A 20786-nucleotide genomic window follows, 5' to 3' on the forward strand; every position below is an offset into this window, starting at 1 on the left:
GGCCAACGTGGAACTTTTGACCTATGAAATATATAATACCAAGGAGATTTGCCTTCTGTCACAGGGTAAGCAAAATGCAGCTGCTCTGCATGCTTCTTTTAAAATGCAAACCTTCTGCTTGAATGAATATGATAAATTGTCCATTGGCCAGGTATAGTGGACTGTGAGGATTGAATTTCGCAGTGAGCTTCACGGCTGTTAATTAATATGCGACCTTGCTTGTATTTCTTTGTGCATTAAGTTAATCACTTAATGTAGGGAAGTTAAGAATGATTAATTTTAGAAGTTTTTGATAGATGCATTTTTTGATAAATGGTGGTTGGATTTGTGATTTTTTTTTCCTTTAATAATTACTAATTTGATTTGATGGTTTAGTACGAACAAAATTAGGCGCCTTTATTTTCATGTTATTTTCTATGTCATCTTTGTCATTTTGGGATTAGTTATCTTACATCTTGTGATTACATTGAAGTTGCACCATCATTTTATTCAGATATCCGAACTCGGAGTGACTTTCGCCTGATTGTGACTATATTAAAAAGTAAAGTAGGCCTGCTGACGTTTCAAGGCTCTCCGGGTAATTATATATTTGTTTTTGGTTAGACAAATTCAGAGGTAAGGAGCTTTCTTGTCTTTCAGTATAACCAAACCAAACGGGAAGCAAATTATTAAACCATCCTTCAGGTGTGCGATAGACTTGGCCTGTCGTATCTGAAGAAAGACGCTTGTTCTTCAAAACCAGGGTTGGTGATTTTTTTGTTTTTAAAAAAAATAAAAAATAACAAAATCAGTGATTTATTTAATATTTCTATCTATTTATTTTTTTTTATGATTGTTTTGTTATTTGTTAGATGTTTTTTCAATCCCTTTTTTCCTCAAAATGTATTTTATGACAGAATTACTATTGATTTATCTTTAAGGTTTCCAGTTCTCGCCTAAAGTATGTATTTGCAATTTTTTATATCAAAATAAATAGATGCAGCACAGTTATAGTTAAGTTTTTATTTACCTCCAACCCATAGTTTTCAATTTGTTTGATTTCAAATAAAAAGATAAGAAATAGAAAAAATCATGATTTTTTAAATGAAAAAATCAATGATTTAATCACCTGATTAAATCAGTTTGATTTAACCCTGTTCAAAACCCAATATCATGATTCCGTGAGAACTGAAAAGTTAACCTTTGAAGTGTCTGTGGTCATTATAATTATTCATCCTCATCTGAAATCTGATAAGGATATCTTCCAGTAAGAATTTATGTTAATATAATTCTTAACATTCTAGGTCCGGAAGTTCCAGTACTTTTTGGGGGAAACATTTCCTGATTCCTCTGTGGTCATGTGGGATCAAAGCTTATGGTAAGTAGACGTAGAAATAATAATTCTGGATTCCTTGCTTTTTTTAGTGCCTGGTCACGTAAATTACGGAAGGGAGTGTTCAGAAATAAGTTGGAAATTACGAGATTTCACGAGGATTCAGACGATAATAATTCCTCTGTGGTTTGGCGAAGGTAAAGCGCTTTATAAGGTATTGCTATTGTAGACACCTCTGGCGCCGATGTTGGAGGCAGGTTAGTACTCGTCTGTGTCTTTGGTTGACTGTCTATTTCTGCACAAGATTTCTAAACAGATTATAGATTTCGACGGAATTTTCCTCTGCGGTTGGTTAGCATCCATTGAAGGCTGGTCGAAAGGCTTATAAGAAACAAGACGGATCTCTATTCAGATCCAGATTTTTTTTTATGTATAGGTATGAACAGATTTCAATGAAACGTTATGGAGGGATGGTTTCTATACCACCGCAAACTTGCTTAACCCAGAACACCAAACTGTGTGTTGGTGCATGAGCCAAGGTGCAGTTAATTGCTTTTGCTATGGACGTTTTGTTCTTAATTGGGTTTGTTCGTCTGTTAGCAGAATTACAGAATCCCAAATGAAGTTGTTTATATATATATATATATATAATATATATATATATATATATATATATATATATATATATATATATATATATATATATATATTAGCATTGAGCTAGAATTGCAGTATACCAAATGAAGTTATATATATATTATATATATATATATATATATATATCATATATATATAATATATTATATATATATTATATATTCAGCATTATTATTCATTATGTCCAGGAACCAACAAGTAGAGTTTTAGATGGCTCTAGGTTTTTCTGTCTTCATAAATTGTTAATATCGCGAGAGGGTCGTGGTAGTTCAATGGTTTATTGCCAGTGACTTAAATCTACATTAATTTCTGGCCCAAGTGTACTAAGGCATGATAGGAATTTTCATTGGCTCACAATTTTGCTGTTCCTGTCAGCTAATGATGGCGATGAAGGAATGACGAATAGGTCTACGTACTGCTGAGTCAGCAGATATTTGCCTCTCTCTCCCCCAGGTGACTCATGGGTGAAAATGGGCCATGAGTTTGTCAGGTCTCGAAAACATTGTAAAGCAGCGCAGTGACCAGTCGTTTGCTTCTTCTGTTCATTAAATCTCTGATGTACCTTTAAATAAAAAGGCAGTTTCATATTGCTTGTAAAAGAAAACGGAAATAATGGGTTCTATTTGCGTTTCTTAGGATTCGTGAAAGAAATGGTAAATGGTATTATTTATTTATGTTCCTGTGACACTTTTATTGTCTGGGGTCTCCAGTTTCTAGTTAAATTACTGTACTTCCTTATAACCCAGAATTACCTTTGAAGATGATTCCATTTCCTTCAAAATGGCAAAATAAAGCAGTATTTAATATTTTTTCTCTATGATGCAATTCCATTAATTAGTAATGTAATGAACAAGCGAACAGGACCTTTATTTAAAACAGTAGGTTATTTTTGCGTTATTGGAAGTACATGCTATCTGAGACCTTTCCAGGTATATATGTTGCACTAGCGCTAATGACCATAATGGTTGAAACTCCGCTTTCGATAAATCATTGTATACTGTTTTCTCTGAGGCTGATTAGATTGTCGTCAGTGATATTCTCTGCCTCTGCCAAGGTGAGAAGATCACAGTACAACGAGTAAGGTCTTACTTTTTCTTTGCTTATTGGGCCAATTTATTCTTATAATTTAACCTAAAGTGTATGGGTCCATTTTCTGAGATTTTTTTTTTGTGTGTGTGTTTTCATCGAAGCCTTTTTTTCAGCTTTCTGTAAAAGCAAACTATTGAAATGGCTTTTGTCTGTCCGACTGCACTTTTTCTGTCTGCACTTTCTCTGTTTGCCCTCAGGTCTTAAAAAACTACTGAGGCTAGAGGGCTGCAAATTAGTATGGTAATCATCCACCCTTCAGTCAACATACCAAATTGCAGCCCTCTAGCTTCAGTAGCTTTTATTTCATTAAGGCTTAAGTTAGTCAAGCCATGAACGATGCGACTGGCGACGCTATAGGACAGGCCACCCCTGAGCCGTGGTAGAAAGTCTCGTGGGCCACAACTCTACAGATTTTTATGCTGTACAGAGAACTCAATTGCGCCGAAGAAATTTCGGTGCATTTTTTTTACTTGTTTTCATTTGTATGGATTACCGTCCGAACAATTTGCAAACTTGCACATTTCAGATGAGAATTATTATCTCTGGGAGTTGGACTTACCTCTTTTTCGCTTACCTTAAACGTATTATCTTGATGAAAAAAAAAATCTTTTTGGAGGACTGTGTGGGGGGTGGGGGGGGGGGGGGCTCGGTGAACTTACATTAGTTATAGAAGTTTAAGAATTTCGATTTGCCACACAGTCCTCAGATAGACCTCATCTTTTCGAAATTCCGGTTTAATAATAGATTTATTAAATTACTGACCATTACATTTTCCGCTTATTTTGGTAACGCTAAAGCTGTCACCATCCAAAGGAAATGAATATATTTATTTTTATAATGTAATACAAACCCGGACTTACGCAGGTTATGATAAAGCAAGAAATATGAATTTTCATCAATATAAGTCTTCATTAATATAAAATTATATAATTTAACACTGATATAAATTCGTCAACATGAATTTATATGAACGTAAATTACTTTACGTAAATTCATCAAAATTTACATTAAATGAGACTTCAGAGTTATTAATAACTTTTTTTTTACTTCTGACGTCATCACGTGATGTTAACGAGTTACTAGGATAGAAAAGGATATTGAATGAAATCGCTTTTTTTCATTTTTGCAGGATGAGTCTTTAATTGCAACACCCAAGATAAAGGGAACAGGTTATCCGTAGGAAAATGTTAATTACATTGAAGGCGATACAAAGGAGATCATGTAAAAAAAAAACGAAAAGAACAGATATCTCTAACTGAGTATATATAGTATGTGTAATGTTAATATGTATGTATATTAAATCTATATATCTATATATATATAGTATATATATATCTACATATATATATATAGTAATATATTTAGATATAGATATATATATATATCTATTTATATATAGATATGTATATAATATATACACACACACACACACACATATATATATAAGATATAAGATATATACATACTGTATGTTAGTTCAAATCTATATAATCTATATATATACGTATACAGATTACAATATATATACTATTAATATATCTATTTATTTTAGTAATAATCAGTATACTATATATTTATAGATATATATATAATATAATATATATATAGTATATAATATATATAATATCCATTTAGTTATAAGAGATATCGATATAATACCTTATAACCTTATATAATTATATATACATATGTATATATGTATTGATATATACAACATACATAGAGAATATACATATATAATATATATATATAGTATATAATATATATATAGATATATATATATATATATATAATAGATTATGCTATAAAGCGCACTCAAATTCTTGTATCATTTCTCAACAGCAACAAATTCGATTCTGTCACATGAGAATTTTAAACAAGTATTATTAAGCATCGCAATGCAAGATATCATCATGAATGAAATGACAGAAAATGGATGATGTGTGACTTTCTTTTTATCATATTCATATATCCATTCTTTAATGTTATCAATTGACACAGAATTTATGATTATAGTTGATTATTATCCTTAAAAAGGGGGTTTTCATTTTTTATTTTTTGCAGATATGAGGATAAAATCATTCGTCTGCACAAGTCTCAAAATAAAGAAATATCTTCAATGATTTGGAACATATCTATCTTATTTCATTTTTTCGGAAAAGATATTTCTATTCAATTAGAATATATGAGAAGGATTTCCGACTTATTCAAACCTTTACTTTGAATAAGGATATCACATTAGGGTCCTTTGAGTGAAGGTCGACTGAATGTAGGCTACAATTTGAAAAGAAAACAGGATAGAGGAAAGGAAAAAAAAACTAATGTAATAAACTAAAAAAAAGTCTCCCCTTTTTCTTCCACCTTGAAAGAAAATAAGAAAATTCATCTCACAAGTTTCCCTCAGAAAGGGTGATATCTTATTTATTATCCGTTGTTTATTTTTTTTTCTCTCTTTTTTTGTCTCGTGCAGTTGGACTTGTTTCATTTAGCAAGAAGAGGGAATTTAGATTGCACTCTCTCTCTTTTGTCAAAGTTCCTTGATTTTCGAGGAATTTTCCATGAACGAAAAACCTAATCATCTACGTATTTTTTTCTTTTTTTACGTGAGCGTCGTTCCTTTTGTTATTATAGTTTACAAAAAACTACGAGTCTTTATCTAGTCCACTTCATCTTATTTTAAGACGGTAGGCGCTGGTTACATGGCCTGCAAGAATGTGGAATTTTTTCATTTAATTTGTATTTTATGCTAAAAAATAACATTTTATTAAACAGGTAAACGACGATATTAAATTTCAGAACGAAAATACGTATTTCCATTTTTGTATTAGCAGTGCTAACAAAAGAGGTGATACTGAATACTACCCGAGTTAAAACAATAATACGTACAATCCCAGGGACGTAAACTATTAAAAAAAAAAAAAAAAAAAAACACGTTTAAAGCATAACAAGTGATCAGAGGGTTTCACTTGAATTTCTCACACCCCCTTTTTCTTGTTCTTTGTTACATTTTCATCAGTGTATTTTTATGTATAAAGAGAAATACTGAGAAAAATCGTTTGCCAGTTTATAACTTGAATAGTAATTCAGCCTGTCAGAATCGAATTTATTGCTGTTCTTTCCTTTATTTCAGGACATTTTAATTTTATACTGATAAGGCATCTCTGATATGAGAGAGAGAGAGAGAGAGAGAGAGAGAGAGAGAGAGAGAGAGACAGACAGACAGACAGACAGACGGACAGACAGAGAAAGGAGGAATAAACAAAGGCGGAATATGAATTTAAAAATAAACAAAATATCGATGAGTTCTGAGGAAAAATAATAATTCGACATCTATAAATATTATGATATATTCAACAAATATTAGTTTTCTCTATCAACTACGATTTGTCTCCTTTAGAGGAAATAGGTTGAGGAAGGGAGGAGGTCGAGAAAGGCTGAGGATTAAGGAGAGGGAGGAGGAGGAGGGTGGGGAGGAGGGGGATGGAGGAAGGTGAGGGCTGGTAGAGGAATCATACAAAATATTCATACAATATTCATACATTCTATACAGTGAACAATCACCGCTACAATAATCTTCAGTGATGTATAATTGTTAATGATGTACATTACATGATCCTGATTTCAAAGTCAACCAAGAAATGAGTGAATATGTTATCACCGTCTTTCTGTTATTTTTCTTCATATATATATATATATATATATATATATATATATATATATATATATATATATATATATATATAGTATATCTATATATCAATCCTGGCCTTGTTTCTTCCTATCGGAAGACACACGAAGACTGAGTTTTGAAACTTGACATAAAAAACACACACATTCAAGGCATGAAAAGAGCTCCAGTTACGGCTATTTACAGTCCTTTCTCCTCTAAGGGCCATATAAATTGTGCAAGTGCATGCAATACTCTTGGCTTTGAATGACGGACACATAGTACACAAGTAAACGCCTTTGTACAGAGATACAACTATTTACAGAATAATGCGTAACTATATTACACCGTATGATATGAATCTAAATGAGTAGTAGTAGTGGTAGCTTTTCAAAAGTCAAAGTCGAGCGTTAGAAGAAGAGTTTTGTCTTAATTTAGTCGGAAACAAACGACAGAGTTCATCATCCTTCCACAGTCACAGGCATCCAAGAGCTTTTAGAAAGGCGGATAGTTAAATTTTTTTTTCTTTTTTTTAACCTTTTTTTTTCCAGTTTTCAAGCATTACACTATATCACATAAATAAGTTCCAAATATACATCGGTATTTATATTTTCGCGCTTCGCCGCCCCAAGTCCTTATCTTACGCCTCCTCCTTCTGCTTCGCTTGCAGTCTGATGGGCTGGAACGCCCCTGCCGAGGAGAGGAAGTGGCGGTCTGTGATTGGTCCGATGGGCGACAGGGTGAAGGGCCGCTTCGTCATCGGCTGCAGGGACGAGTAGCCAAAGACGTGCCTCTCCGGAATGGGTCGGATGGGCGTGACGTAGTGCTCCGGCGGGGACGCGGGTCTCTTGTGGGAGGACACCAGGGAGGCAATGGTGAGGGCGGGCGCCAGGGCCTGCAAGGACGTGGGAATGCTCAGGCTCGAACTCTCCGATAAGAGCGACTTCGCCGTGTCGTGGGCATCCTTGGGCACCGGCGACGACAGGCGGCCGTTTCGGTCCGGGTCCTTGGGGATGTGGTGCTCCTTCGCCTGAGCGGGGAGGGGAGGAGATCGAGGGGGAACTGGGGGCTTAGGGTCGAGGACGAGTGGAAGACTAGTGGTGGTGTCTCTCATTTCACTGGCGGAGGAAGCTGACGAGGAAGTCATGGGACCCACCGGGTGGTGAGAGACGGGCGGGAGAGATGTCGGGGGTGGAGGGGGCGAACGGGCGTCCAGCGAGACGTCGTCCTCGGAGATGTCGTCCTCGAAGACGTTGGGGGAGCCTGGGTTGATGAGGTCTTCCTCGTCGTCCTCGTTCAGCGGAGACCGGGTATCTGTGTCGCGTCGCGAGGGAGGAATTCCTGTCGATCCGAACTGATGCATTCTGCGAACAGAAATACATGAAGTTATAAATAAATAAAATTGACATAAAAATAATATAAAATGAAAATAAATAAAAACTTAGAAAGCATTCTCGATGGTTAATTCAGTTCGGATTGATGCCTTCTGCAAATAATAATAATAATAATAATAATAATAATAATAATAATAATAATAATAATAATAATAATAATTAAATAAATAAAATTAAAATAAACATAAAAATTTTAAGAAACATTATCGATAGTTAATTAAGTTTCAACTTTAGACCCAGAATTACTATATCAGAGTCAATAGGCAACACGTCTTGAGTAGTGAAAATATTAACTTGGGCCTTCATTGAAGTAAATTAATGGAAATTACTAATTTGAATCTCGACAATTTGCAAAATCAACTTTAATAAGTTGCTGCCGCGTGACTATTTTCGTTTTTCAAGGAATCATGATGATGAAGTGTGCGAGAAAATTCTTTTCTAGAGGCTGGAATATGTTTTTGAATCATTATAGAATCGGTTACCTGGCATGAATAAAATTACTCAAGAAGATAACATGTGACAGGGGCGGACATCTTCATTCATCCTATATACATTGAATCGGTTGGTTGCCCTTAGCCAAAAGGTCCACATCAGGCATTTTATTCTCTGACACACCTTACCACATTAAATAGCCATCTGGGATGAGAACTATTTAACCTAAAGCAACTTATCAAGTCTAGCAAAGCCAGACGCAAATAGATAAGAAGAGGAAAACAAAAGTGGAATACGGCGAGGAGAGGGAGATAAAAGAAAAAAAAATACGAAAACCAAAAATGGGAGCAAGAAGAGGAAATAAAAATGAAATTGTTAAAAAAAGGTAAGGTGGATGTTCGATGATGCAAAATACATTATGAACATTATACTGAACACTGAAATATTAGCCCTCTAGTTCCCGTAGGCACCAGGAAAATTTGGGACACTTTCTTCATAGTGTGATGACTTGCGAATTGAGATCGTTATAGTTACTTTCTCAATTTTTATATTTTATTATATATTTATATATATATATATATTATATATATATATATATATATATTATATGTATATATATATATATATATATATATATATATAATATTATATATATTATATAAGTCTATCACATTACCGTGATTCATATATATATATCGAACTACAAATGTCCTTTAATATCTAATTCGCTCTACCTCGGAATTAATATATTTTCATATATGCTTAACCGAGGGGGAATTTATTAAGCGATAATAGAATTGCCGATCGACAGGCGCGAACCAGTCCTGGAATTGGGAGGTCGCTGGTTCGTGCCTGTCGATCAGCAATTCTATTATCGCTTAATAAAATCCCCCTCGGTTAAGCATATATGAAAATATATTAAGTCCGAGGTAGAGTGAATTAGATATTAAAGGACATTTGTAGTTCGATATATAATATATATATATATATATATATATATATATATATATATATATACATATATATATATATATACATATATATATATATATATATACATATATATAGTTAAATAAATTCTTCTGTTAAAAGAGAATACGTCGCATGTATAAAAGGCCCATTAAAACACTCTGGTTTAAAGATCTAACCCAGTGTTTTAATGGGCCTTTTAAACTTGAGATATGTATATATATATATGTATGTATATATATAGTATATATATATGTGTATATATATTTATAATGTGTATATATATATGTCAATATATACATTTATGTCTGTTTAAGTATTCTTATCAGGGATCTTTAATAAGAAAAAAAACTTTAACCTATTCGAAATAAATTCACCCCATGCTTCCGCCGAAAAGCACAAAGGAGAAGAAGAAGCAGCAGCATCACCCGGAATCTCTTCCATCTCATCTCGATGCATCAATCCATCAATACCTCCTTTTCTCTCGTCACATCATCACCCGCTTTAAACAAAAGGGATAAAAAAAAAAGAATAAAAAAAACAATCAAAGAGAATAATAAAAACCTTACCCGTGCCCTTTTTTGTTTTCTTTTTTTTTTTTTTAATTCACTTCCAATTAGACAGACATCGGTTGATAAATCTCCCGACCACCTTTGGAGAGAGACGCTCCATTGAATGAAACCAGAGGCCGCTGGAACTTCCCAGAGGAGGAAAACAAAACAGAAGAAATGCCAGGGAGCAAAAGAGCGTTCTCGTCCCTAATTCACTTTTGTTTGCCAACAATGGATGTGTGATGGGGGAATCCCCCTAGAGGGCTCAGGGGAAAAGTAGGGGGGGGGGTGTCCCTGAGTGCGCGCTCATACACACACATATACACATACACACACGCACACGCACATACACACGCTCTCATAAACGGAGGACCCGCAGGGGGAACATAGTAAATGTTTTTGTTACTATTAGCCAGAGGTCCCCTCTTAAGTCTAACAATGTTATTGTTTATTTTTTGTTATTCAATTTTTTTTTAGTTTGCGAGAGGTTTTGCTGCGTTTGGTCAAGTCGGCCGTTGTTAAGTGTAATTGTTGGCGGAGTCCGGAACAATTCACGGGCCGAAATTTGCGCGAAAAACGCCGAAATATTGAGTTTCTGTCGTGATGGCGGACAGATCAAGTGGCGTGTCGAGATCAATGGCGGTTATCCCCGACCCCCCACACCTAACCCCCCAACCCCCAATAACCCCCTCTCCCTCAGGAAAAGTGGGACGTCTGTTTCTCTGAATGCAGCGCTCATTTGTCATACGTTCTTTCCTATACATATATCAGATACATTCGTTTGGAATCGTATTTCTCCCGTAACATCCAAACCGGACTGAAGGGCTTTCGGCAACGCTCAAAACAGAGCAAAAGGAAAGGGGGGTGGGGGGGGCATCAGTGACATCATTCACTGGACAGCAAAGAGCGATGCTGCTTCTGTGCGGCCTTTGTCCGATGAATGAAAAAACAGGACGAAAAATGAGCGAAAAAATACTTCCAGAGGAGACGTAGGCTGAGAGGGTTACATCAGTTAAGCAGAGGTCGGCCGAGGGGAAAAGAGGACAGAAGGGTAGAGGGGGAAATGCAACAGGAAGAATGAGAGGGGAAATGGGAGGGAAGTTAAGACGATTGAATGGGAATAAGGCGGACGAAGAAAAATGCGAAGTGGGGAATACGGGACAGGGTGTAACAGGAGGATGGTAATGCGATTGATGGCAATGAAGCAATAATGGCTGTGAAGAGCAGGCTTGCTGAGATCCAGTAGGGAGAAAAGATAATAGATAACAGGGAGAAGGGATTGATTAGAAAAAGTGTGTATATATATGTATATATAATACTATCATATATATCTATATATATATATATATATATATATATATATATATATATATATCTATATATATATATATATATATATTATATATATATATACATATATATTCTATATAAATATATATATATATATATATATATATATATATATATATATATATATATATTAGAGAGAGAGAGAGAGAGAGAGAGAGAGAGAGATATTATTAAAATTTTTCTTATTTCCTCATTTGAACAGTTATGAAGCAGGTTGTATTGAATTCAAGGTATCATAACGGGTAACCTAAGAATGTTTTAATCGCAAAACACCTTTTGACAATGCAATCCCCAAGTACAACAGTGCAAAATCACAACCGAGAACAAAGCGTTTACTTAAATCCTTATCAAACAAGGTTGTGTCACAGGATAGTCCCGAAGTATCATGTTGAGGTTTCGCAGTGGAGACTTTATCGAAAAAAAAGGAAACATTATAGAGCATGTAATTTTTAATAATCACAGCACCCTCTTAGCTTCTCAATATCTTCACAGCTTGAAGACGTTTGTCACTACAAAGCCTAAATCCGAATGATGAAAGAAATGATGAGATTCTGAGGCCTTGGAGGGATTCGATCTCGCATCCGAGGCGCCAGAACGAGGTACCTTTCACTACCTGGCTATGGATCTGGTAGAATGTTATTAGTGTGTTCTACTATGTGTTTTAGAACGTATTGCCTCTAGGAATCGGCTCTTGGTTGGTTGGGTGGTTTATGTTAAGCTGACCTTTATGAAAGCATGGGTCCTTGGCTTATAGACAAGGTATGGTAAGTTCTTAAATTATATGACAGTCCTAGTGGATGCCTCAGAATTCTCATCAACTAACACAACTCTCTACCACCGCTGAGAATTGATCTTTATATTCTGATCATCGGCAAGTTTGATGGAAGCAGATGCTTGCTTGCGGCGCCATTTCAATTCTAACTATAGCTACGCCCAACGAGTCAGATTTATCTCCACGCCTTGGCAACCTATCGGTTACTAGTGCGTCCGATTCCTTAACAGTAGGTTGCCATGGCAAGATAATGAAACCATGAGACCATCCGACTCGTAGCTATAGTTAGATCTAAAATGGTATCACAAGTAAACAACTTAGTAAACATACTGGCTGTCAGAAAATGAAGTGATTCCAGGTAGAGGAATGAGGCTAGATTCCAGCAGAACTAAAACCAGAATCAATTAGTCCTTTTTGCTCCGTGCTTTCACTCTGTGATACGCATTCGCTAATGACCTTGAGAATGTGAATGCTTCTTGATGTTTCAGTTCATGAAAAATTCCATCTAAATTTACACATGGCAAGTAGATTGTTCTCATGGCCAGGACGTCAACACAAAATCCTTGAATCACTTTCAGACTAAAGTGATCAAAGCGGTATTTTCCTTTTTTCCAGCGAGGAAATTATAATTCAGGCCATTTTGTGGCAATATGTTGGGCAATGTTTCTCAAGTTCCGTGTCTATAAAGGACTTCCCTTTGTCATATCCCGTGGAAGACCGCAGTTCCACAATACCCGGTACCAAGAAGGCTTTCATTCTCTGTTCTTCAGAAGTGTGTTTCCCAAGCAAGTGTTATGAATGGTGATTCTCGTAAGTCTGAAATAGGCAGGGATTACTACTTAAGAGCGCCTTCATGAAATCACCCTAAATTATTTCTTCTTAACAACCATTTTTCTGCTTATGCCTTTATCTACTAATCATAAGAGTGCCTTCATGACATCACCCTCAATTATTTCTTCTTAACAGCTATTGTTCTATTCATGCCTTTAATCTACTAATCATTCTATTATCATTTTTTATTTATTCTTTATTATCATTTTGTTTCTTGTTCTTTTGTCATCTGTTTCTCGTTTTTTTAAAAGATAGACAACCTCTTCAATATTATGAATACCAGTATTATTACTCTTAATATCGTTCAAATGATCTAAATTATCTGTCGTTTCCCAATTATCGGTTTGATATTCACAACGCAAAATGCAAAACGAGCAAATAGATAACCTAGATAGTCTCAAATCTTAATTTTTAAACCAATGCATTGGACTCTTTCTCATTACATATCAATTTCGTCTGATGCTTCCATTATCATGACTTGGCAACCTATCCGTCAGCCATGCGTCCTATTTCGTGCATACAGGTAACAATAATGAGTACACTATTCGTTATGGTATTTCTTTCATTTTTAAGGTCGTTGAACATAATATTTCTTAGAATGTTCTAACGCTGCTCTCCACGGTAGGTTGCTGAGCCACGATAATAAATGATAATAAAACATTACGAGTCTTTGGTAGTGTTTATTGCATGAACTGTAAAGCTTCGGAATTTTCCTCTTGCTCTGGTTTTCTAGGCTTCCCATAATCTCTCTCATCTCCATGATTTGATTTTGATGTCATTTGTTGTTGCAACTCGAGTTTCATCTGCTATGGTAGATTTCCCCGTTAGACGAGCGGGTTACGTGCGCGCCTACCGATTCGGTAGTCGCGAGTCCGATTCCCCGCTTTGCCAACGTGGAATCAGAGGAATTTATTTCTGGTGATTAGTAATCTGATTTCTCGATATAATATGGTTCAGATCCCACAGAAATCTGTAGGTCCCGTTGCTCGGTAACCAATTGGTTCGTAGCCCCGTAAAAAAAAATCTAATCCTTCGGGCCAGTCCTTGGAGAGGTGTTAATCAGTTCAGTGGTCTGGCAAAACTAAGATATACTTAACTTTTCAACTACTACAGTCATCGGCGCCTGTTATAAATATTTTGCTAATCCTTTTTCAAGAGGAGGATTCTTACTAAATGAAAATTCTCTCAATTAATATCAAAACAAGTCAAACCTTCCAAAGGCACTCAGTTGCAACCTATAAATAATCACAAAATATTTCTATGAAAAATTTTTAAGTAAAAAAGATAGACAATGAATTACATCTCATCGTTTCATTCTATGCATTACCGTCTCTATAGGGTCGTGCGGTCGCCAGTGCCATCGGCCTCGAATTGAAAAGTAAAAAAAAAAAAAAAAAATTATTTTGGTAATAGCTGCGGTAGTAACTGCAGAAGCAGCATCTGTTAACAGCCGTTTGTTTACTGTGGACTTCTGTTTAATCGTATTGAGAATTATTCAAACAACAATACCTTAATGGAATCGCTTTATGTGAAAGTATCTTTTCACGCATGAAAAGTTGCCTTTTACAGAACACAATAGTTATTTTCTTGATGTTCTGTTTTTTTCCCACAATAAATAGAGTGAGACTTTTTTTTGTTTCTACTTGTTTCTCAGTTACTTAACTCCCAAAGCATTCTCTTCTCTCTCTCTCTCTCTCTCGCTCTCTTCCTCTCTCTCTCTCTCTCTCCCTCCAAAATCTCTCTCTCTCTCTCTCTCTCTCTCCTTTTTTTTAATTTTTCTTCTGTCATGTGTACACACACGCACACACACACACACACATATTTATATATATATATATATATATATATATATATATATATATATATATATATATATATATATATATATATATATATATATATATATATATATATATATATATATATACACTTGTAAGTATGTACTATGTATAAATGTCAATGTTTGCATATCTTTCCATTTAAATTTCTGTCGGCTTTTTTTTTTTTTTATCGAACATTTTGTATTGATTTCTGTGACTGCTTATTGGCACCATGTTGTCTCAAGCTTAATATAAACCAGTCAGTAAGTCAGTCTTCTAAGATTGAATTAGCACCACGATAACCAGTCAGGCAGTCAGTCACCTCAAATTGAATTGGCGCCACGATAACCAGTCAGCCAGTCAGTCATTTCCGCATGCACTTGCCCCAATATAACCAGTCAGGAAATCAGACATGTCAGCAAGCACTTAGTCCATTACAACCAGCCAGGATTTGATTCATCTCAGCATGCCCTTGCTCCAATATAACCACTCTGGTAGTCAGTTACCTCAAATTGAATTGGCGCCACGACAACCAGTCAGGAAGTCAGTCAGTCATCTCAGATTGAGCTGACACCATTTTTATCAGTCACTGGTGTCACTATAACTAGTCAGACAGTCGGTTATCACAGCAAGCTCTTGAACCTACTACAGTAGAGACACATCAGCCGTGCATTTATGTCTAGGCCAGTCCCTTACGACGGCTGGGAACTCTCAGTCTCTCTCGAGAGTTCACATAGGCAGGATGTATGTTCCATCTCTCCTGAGGTATACGTCTTTCAGGAGAGGTGGAACATACATCCTCCCTATGTGAACTCTCGAGAGAGACTGAGAGTTTTCTGCCCTGTCATTGGCTTATTAACAGATCAGGAGCGTCGTCTTAAGGGACTGGCCTATAGACATCAAATGCACGGTCGATGCGAATCTACTATAGCCAGTTTGACAGTCACCAATCCCATGATGCATTGACACCACTGCAACCAGTCAGATTGCCAATCATTTCAGCTCGCACTTGAACTAGCATAGAGCTATCACATTTTCCAAATTGCGTCCCTCTTTCAAAGCTGAAGGTTTAGGGACAAGAGATCTCTCGCTCTACGAAATCATTAGGATATTTACTAAACGGAAGGATTCCGTCCTACACGTGATCCTTACGTACCGCCGAAAAAGGATTTGTATTTAAGGAGCCCCAAGGAAGATTACGCCTGGGTGTCTTGGAATGCCAGCTATGAAGGATTTTCGTCTCCAACAGGAGTGAAAAGCCGTCGTCAGGAAGGATTGGATATCCTATAACAATGGCGTCCTTCCAGGCTTGGAATTCCACCGCGCCGCTCCTTCGTTAAATCTGAACAGGAAGGCGTTGAAGGATGCTATGATCATCCTCCAAGGAATGTGGAGTATCCTTCTGGATTTCGGAGTCTTGTTATTAGAGGAACTTATTAGAATTGAGTCAGTGTTGTACATTTAAAGCGTAGGTGGACACTACTGATTTGGAAAAAAATAATAATCAGAAAAAAATAGAAAATGGAATACAAGTGTTGAAGGATGCTATGATCATCCTCCAAGATATGTGGAAAATACTTCCAGGTTTTGGATTCTTGTCATTAGAAGAACTGATTAGAATGGGGACAGTGTTGTACATTTTCGAAAGAAAAAGGAATAAACAAATAAATAACAAAAATATTGACTAAAAATGTCTTCATATATTATACATACAAAAGTCATTTATCAACAGATGGATGTAAATGTATGAGAAACTCAACCTTTTACAAATCTTCGTATGTGTAAATATAATGAATTTACGAGTTTTCAGATCATATTTGTACGCAAATATGTCAGAAACTCGACCTTTTACAAATCAACATATGTATAAACGTGAATTTACAAGTTTCCCAAAACATATTTATGTGCAATCGTGTGGGATACTCAACCTTTGACTCATCCAAATAAGCTTACACAAAAAAAAATGCGTATTTCTGTATCGTATTTGAATATATGATTATATGTATAGAGATGCATTTCAAGGTCTCAGTTTTATGTATGTGTGTATGTATAAAGGAGTTTCATATCACATTTATAGGTATGTCTACATGTATGGAGATTCATTTCAAGGTGTGAGATGTATGTAGTATGTATGTATGTATGTATGTATGTATGTATGTATGAAGGAGTTTCATACCACATTTTTATGAATGTCTCCATATATTGAGATGAATTTCAAGGTCTGAGATGTATGTATGTATGTATGTATGTATGTATGTATGTATGAAGGAGTTTCATACCACATTTATATGAATGTCTGAGATGTATATAGAATATATATGTATGTATGAAGGAGTTTCATATCACATATATGAATGTCTCCAAGTATGGAGATGCATGTCAAGGTCTGAGATGTATGCATGCATGTATGAAGGAGTTTCATACCAAATTTATATGAATGTCTCCATGTATTGAGATGAATTTCAAGGTCTGAGATGTATACATACATGTATGAAGGAGTTTCATATCACATTTATATGAATATCTCCATGTATGGGGATTCATTTCAAGGTCTCAGCTGTACGTAGTACGTACGTATATATGTATGTATGTATGTATGAGCAGCGAAATCTGAAAAACAAGGATATTATGACCCATTTCCCCGGTCGTTTCAAGAGTGAGAGGCAGACATTAGGGACTCTTTCTTGAGGGCAGAGGACAATTTGCGGTGGAGGGCGGCCATGGAATTTGAGCCAATAAGAATTGGTGGAGTGAAAGATGTTTTGGAACCACGTCACTTAATTCCTGCTTATTTGTGTTTCAAGATATATCTGCCAGTCAGTCTATATTCGCTTCCTTTCATCTATTCGTGTGTTTGTCACTGACAGCTCACATCGGTTTAGTTTTGCTTCTATTTACACACATATTCATTTACATATAATATATTATATATATATACATATACATATATATATATATATATATATATATATATATATTATCTATATCTATAGATATATATATATATATAAATAAAATATATAGATATATATAGATATATATATAGATATATATTATATATATATATATTATATATATATATATATCTATATATATCTGATATCTATATATATATATCTATACTATATACGATATATATATATATATATATATATATATTTATATATATATATATATAGATATTCTAGATATATAATAATAGTATATATATATATATATATATATATATATGATATATATAATATATATAATATATATATATAACTATATCACTTATCTATGTCTATAGATAATATATATATATATATAATATATATATCTATAGATAGATATATAGATATAGATATATAATAGATATTAGATATATCTATATCTATATATATATATATATAAATATAGATATATAATTATAATCTATATATATATATATATATAATATATATATATATATATAATAGATATATATATAAACAATTTTCAGATCCTTCAATTCAGTAAAAGGTTTAGAAATAATCGGAAAAAGTATAATTTGATTTTGTAGTTACGTTATCTTGGTTAATAAACTTAGAAACCATATATTTATGGATCAAATTGCTATGAAACTTAGTGTGGAAATGATTCCTATGTAAGCGCCTATCCAACGGTGGACATACTATAATGCCAGGCTCTTTTCACTTTTATCTTGCAATTTCGCTGCTTTTAATTTTCAAGTATATAGTTTTTGTTGAGTATTTGCCCACTGAGACGCGTCTTTAAAATTGCATGTTATTACAATGCCATGATCGGGTGTCTATGCAACGCTAGACATGTGCTTAGTTCAAAATCTAATGCATATACACACAGGAGGCGCATATACAAAGATCTTTGTCTGCAATGCAACCCTCTCCCCCCCACCCATGGATATTCACTTGAGGTTCCAGGAACTCTCAGCCTGGATTTCCAGGAAGTTCCAGTTCAACGACACGGATGCTACAAGTTAAAGCAGTCAAGTTTGGTGGCACAAGTTACCATCTGGCACTCACGTCAGGGAAAGGAATGAAAGAAGAGGAGGAAAAGGTGGGAAGAAACTAGACGGTAAAGTGAGGGAGGAATAGGAAGCAGGTAGGAAGAGGAGGGAAGAGTTATGGGAAGGGAAGGTGAAAGCTCCTCTCTTCCAGGAAAGAGAAGGAACTAGAAGACGTCTTTATTTTTTTCCTCCATTTTCTTTGAAATGTTTCTTATTCTAGAATACTTAGTTTATGGGCATTTTTTCGGAGAGAAGACTATTTTTCTCCTCTCTCTCTCTCTCTCTTTCTCTCTCTTCCAGGTGGATTTTACATCGAGATGGCGGCTTGTTTCTCGTCTCTTATCCAGATGGGACTTTTTAGTAAACTCTTGTTTATACTTGTATAGTGATGTTAAACAAAAGAAAAAAAAACTAGCAAACAAAAAAATAGTTGATGCTATCCAGGTCAGTCCATACCAAACAGGTAAACAGGAAGTAACAGAGTTATCAACACCAATAAGAGACAAATTCTTACTTTTTTTTTAGGGGGGGTAGCCGGCGGAAGAAACCGCAGACCTCATTATTTTGCATAGTTAACGGAAAGACTTACTTCCATCATCGAAACTTGTCTTTTCTTTTTCTTCTCTCTTTGTCTTGACGTCACATCCGTCACTGACGGTCAGAAGTCTAAAGTAGATTTCCGCTCCAAAGTTTTTGTCGGATGCGAATTTCGTAAGCCGTGACGTCATATCAATTGTATTGTAATATTTCCTGTCAGATTCTCCATTTTTTTTTCCCACCAGTGGCCGTCCTGCTTTCCTTCTTGGGTTTTTAGTCTTACCACATCACCGCGGTTCATATATACGCATTAATCTACAAATGTCCTTTAATATCTAATTCGCTCTACCTCGAAATAATATATTTTCTTATGTTAGCCGAAAGGGAATTTTTTAGTTGATAAGAAATTCGTCGGCTCGTGGGCGCGAACCACGGAACCAAGAATTCAGGACGTTCAGTGAAGAGCGTCTCAGTGGCGTGATCGGTATGGTCTTGACCTGCCACCTCGGTGGCTACGAGTTCGATTCCCGGGCATTCCATTGAGGTGTTAGAGATGTGTATTTCTGGTGATAGAGTGTTCGCTCTTGACGTGGGTCGGAAGTCACGTAAAGTCTTTGGTCCCGTTGCTATATAACCACTGGTTCCATGCAACGTAAAAACCCCATACAAACAAACGTACAGTGAAGCGTTTTAAACCACACGGCTATCACGAGAGGTAAATATAGAAAAATAATAGCCTTGATAGCCGTGTGGTTTTAAGCGCTTCACTGGACGTCCTGAATTCTTGGTTCCGTGGTTCGCGCCTTCATGAGCCGGAGAATTTCTTTTCAACTAAAAAATTCCCCTTCGGTTAAAAAATACGAAAATATATTAATTCCGAGGTAGAGCGAATTAGATATTAAAGGACGTTAGTGGCTTAATGCGTATATATATATGATATGTATATTTAGAGAGCATAAATTTACCCTTAAAAAACTCCCAGTGTTAGGTAACTTGTAAAACAGTTTAGAGCTCGTTCTGCAACTCCTTTTTGAGCCAAGTTTTTATTTCAGATTCATGATATGGTATATGACACACACACACACACACACACACACACACACACACACACACACATATATATATATATATATATATATATATATATATATATATATATATAATATATATATATATATATATATATATATATAGTCCAATGTGGCACGAAGGAACACGTACTTGAGAATATCCTATTTTAAATACACGGTAGAAAGGTAAGTGATGCAGGGACTTGGAACAAGTACTTTCGTAGTATATTCTACATTTTCAAGTTCACAAACTTAAAAATGTAGAATATACTACGAAAGTACTTGTTCCAAGTCCCTGTTTCACTTACCTTTTTTACCGTGGATTTAAG

General features: G+C 35.1%; 1 protein-coding gene across 1 annotated transcript in view; it reads right to left on the reverse strand.

Moving 5' to 3' along the window:
- Positions 1–6789: 6789 nt before the first annotated feature.
- The window catches only part of LOC135196318 (homeobox protein SIX3-like), an 88026-nt gene continuing 74029 nt past the window's right edge, over positions 6790–20786 (reverse strand). Inside the window, exon 2 of the mRNA XM_064223064.1 lies at positions 6790–8089. Coding sequence (XP_064079134.1) covers positions 7366–8089 — 724 coding nt within the window. The 3' untranslated portion in view covers positions 6790–7365. The remainder of the gene's footprint in view (positions 8090–20786) is intronic.

This window comes from Macrobrachium nipponense, chromosome 17, assembly GCF_015104395.2.
Source record: "Macrobrachium nipponense isolate FS-2020 chromosome 17, ASM1510439v2, whole genome shotgun sequence".
Taxonomy (NCBI): Eukaryota; Metazoa; Arthropoda; class Malacostraca; order Decapoda; family Palaemonidae; genus Macrobrachium; species Macrobrachium nipponense.